Genomic DNA, 3,444 nt, shown 5'->3' on the forward strand with positions numbered 1-3,444 from the left:
TCCTCCTCCTCCACCTGCAACATCCCGAACTCCTGATCCTTACAGCCAGCCACCTGTTACTCCCGCTCCTGTCGCATCTAGCTATCCATCACCTAGGGGTTCTGAAACTCCTCGAACATCTCAGGAACAAGAAGTGGCTTTTGTACAACAACCGGAAGTCAATAGGCAATTGAGGGACTTACTGCAAAGACAACAATTTAGTAAGAAAATTGAAGGAGTAGGTGCCAATTGGGTTCAAGGTTTGTTTTATTTTGTAATTTCTGAATAATGAATATGATTATTTTATATCAAGTATTACGTATTTGCTGAAATATAAATGAATTAAAATACAATAAAAATTATATTTTCGCACTTTTTCAATTATATTCATAATTCAGATGGACAGAATAATACGGAAAACAATCAGCAACAGTTTGAAGCTAGTCATGTGCAGCTTCAGCAGCAACACTCTCAAGTACAAAACAATTCTAGTGAAGGCACTTTTAGACATCCACTTCCGCCAGGCATTGTTAGGCCCAGAATGCCTATTCAACCGAATGTCTTAATAAGAAATTCCATTGGTATGCATGTAATATTTTTATTTATTAATTTTCGATGTATAAATATTAATTTATTATATTAATTTCCTTGATTCTAGCCTCGTTATTCGTAATTTTTGAACTCTTATTTAAAAACTCATGCTCTCAAAAAATCATACCCTCGAAATTTTTTGTCTTAAAATATATTACAAAGAATCTGCTGTAAAATATTTAACAGTTTTGGGACACCCTGTGTAACAAATCTTATGTTATATAGTATTTAACTATACAATACCTGCATAAATTATAATAATTGTTGAAACATTTTCTTTAATACTTAAATATTCTTAATCTAATAAAATTAATTTATTATATTATTAACTTTTTTTTTATGTAAAATTTTCAATTTTTATATAAAATTTCTGTGTGATATATGAATTCAGGAATAAACTCGCGACACCCTGTAGCAGGAAATATTCAGAATCCGATTGATCATCGTACTAGGACATTACTGCAGAATAGGCCCCCAGTAGCTACTAATGTACCTGCTCAACAGCATTTCCAAGCAACTCAAAACCTTCAAATACGAATGCCAGCAGCGAGAAATGCCATTTCCGAATCTTATGATATTTTGCAACAACAGAGATTTACAGGTAAATTAAAAAAAAATTTTTTAGCAAAACGGTATTTCGAAAGAAATATATTTTTGAAAGAAATAATTCAGACAAAAGTTATTTGTTTTTAAAAAGATAAAAGTAATGATTTCGCAAAATTTGCTTTTTTCTATATTCTAAAAATTTAATAAATTAAAAAACAAGGTATTAATTAATGTTTAATCATTTTCAACTGTCGTATTGTAAACATTGATAGTAGAAAAGAGTTATTCATGTATGTTTTAATTGCAGACCGATATCGCAATTGCTTGGTATTATCTCCAAAAAATTTAAATATGCGTGAGCATTTATATTTTTCTATTATTTAAATTTTTATCTTTTTTTATAGCCTTTTATATAAATTATAATTTAAAATGTTAGAAAGTTCTGATGTTACACAAACATAAAAAATTGATTTTACAAAGATTTCAACAAAATGAAAAATCTTTTTTAGACGTGAATCAGACGCAAAATCAGCGTGTCGTGCGGACAGCACAGGACAATTTAAATCAAGGTATTCGTATGTTGAACACAACTCCAGGAATGGTGCGAGCACCACTCGTTCCCACGACGATGAGCGAGACCGTGGGAGTGGTTACTTCAGAAGCATCTGAGATCCCCGACAATGTAACAGCTGAATTGGAAAAGCTGGAGCAGGAAGGAGCCGGTCCAATGGTTGAAGTCGAAGGAGTCAGTGCAATATTGGGAGATCTGGCAGATGATGATGACGAACTGCTTGGTAGGTTTCTTTTTGTGTATTGCATAATAAAATTAAAGAATATGAAGGAATTTGAATTTCAATATCTAGAATTAAACAAAATTATTATATACACACACACACACACACACACACGCGCGCGAGAAAACAATTTACTCTATTTTTTAAATTGATTTATATGTATCATATAAATTATATATATATATATACATACATACATACATACATACATACATACATACGTGTGTGTGTGTGTGTGTGCGCGCGTGTGTGTGTGTGCGTGTGCGTGTGTGTGTGTGTGTGTGTTACGGGCAAAGTCCGGCCTGCTTTACAATGTAATTGCATAACTCAATCACGTTGATGTGTCCAGGTAATGTTGACCTGCACACTATGCAGACTTTGCTTGTCATAACATGCGCACACACAACACACACCCACAATAATTAATTTTGAAAGAAAGTTGGAAACAAATTTCTTATGTAAATTAATACAAAATTAAAAACTAAGAATTTATTATTCTTGAAGCTGAAATGGGAGCGGACTTTAACATACTGGAATATGCGGATCCTGAATTGGACACGATCGCAGGTGGGGAGAAGACTAATATTCTTGATTTGGATCTCGAGCAAGTTGAAGTTGATCCCAAAGACGATAAGCAAAAAAAGGAAACTAGGGACGAGGAACAGAAATCAGAATTGACTGGTCCAACCTCTGATATGACTGAATCCTGCTCGACGAGCACGAGTTTGACTCTAACAGAAAATTCCAACGTATCGACAATAACATCACCACAGGCGACATCGCAGACGACATCGCAGGCAATGCAGGCGCAAGTAGTGCAGCAACAGATGCATCAGCAAGTGCAACAAGCGGCAGCGATGGGCCGACCAATACCTCCCGGTACAAGGTTGCTTTCACCAGATGGAGCAGTTGGAGTGGTGACTTCCACCAACACGGTAACTGTGAGCTATCCATCGAATTTTTCCGGACATCCGCAGAGACTTTCGCAGGCACATATACAAGGTAAAGTTCAAAAAAATTATTTATAACATATTTTTTAAATATTAGAAAGTGGCTAAAATGTTACAAAGATTAAATGAAAAAGAGCATACAGCCACGCTACAGATGTAAAGTAGTAGATTGTAATTAAATTATTTTTTTAGAAATAATAATTATATTTATTTCTGAAAAAATAATGTAATTACAATCTACTACTTTACATCTGTAGCGTGGCTGTATGCTCTTTTTCATTTAATCTTTATAACATATTTTATTTGTTTCTTTTGTAGAGTTTAAGTATTAGATTATATTCTGTAAAAAAATTATATTTTAGTATTAAGACTTTAAATACAAAGTGGCTTCCTGGTCCGAGTGTTAAGATGTTGAACTACTATCTAATATACATTCAATTAAATTGAATTAATATTTCAGAAATAAATTGAGAGCCGATGAAATTATCGGATTCACACAATCAATCTGAAACAAATAATCCCCCCAAATTCTCCCAAATCTTAAAAAACTGTAATAAACTTATTGCGAAAAATATTGCCTCGGC

General features: G+C 33.3%; 1 protein-coding gene across 1 annotated transcript in view; it reads left to right on the forward strand.

The window, feature by feature from the left end:
- Positions 1-3,444, forward strand: part of LOC108747150 (histone-lysine N-methyltransferase 2C-like) — a 43,337-nt gene that overhangs the window by 18,665 nt on the left and 21,228 nt on the right. Inside the window, exons 21-25 of the mRNA XM_018484428.1 lie at positions 18-239; positions 378-560; positions 962-1,171; positions 1,626-1,910; positions 2,415-2,912. Of these exons, the coding sequence (XP_018339930.1) occupies positions 18-239; positions 378-560; positions 962-1,171; positions 1,626-1,910; positions 2,415-2,912 (1,398 nt within the window). The remainder of the gene's footprint in view (positions 1-17; positions 240-377; positions 561-961; positions 1,172-1,625; positions 1,911-2,414; positions 2,913-3,444) is intronic.

This window comes from Trachymyrmex septentrionalis, unplaced genomic scaffold (genome assembly GCF_001594115.1).
Source record: "Trachymyrmex septentrionalis isolate Tsep2-gDNA-1 unplaced genomic scaffold, Tsep1.0 scaffold196, whole genome shotgun sequence".
NCBI classification, from domain to species: Eukaryota; Metazoa; Arthropoda; class Insecta; order Hymenoptera; family Formicidae; genus Trachymyrmex; species Trachymyrmex septentrionalis.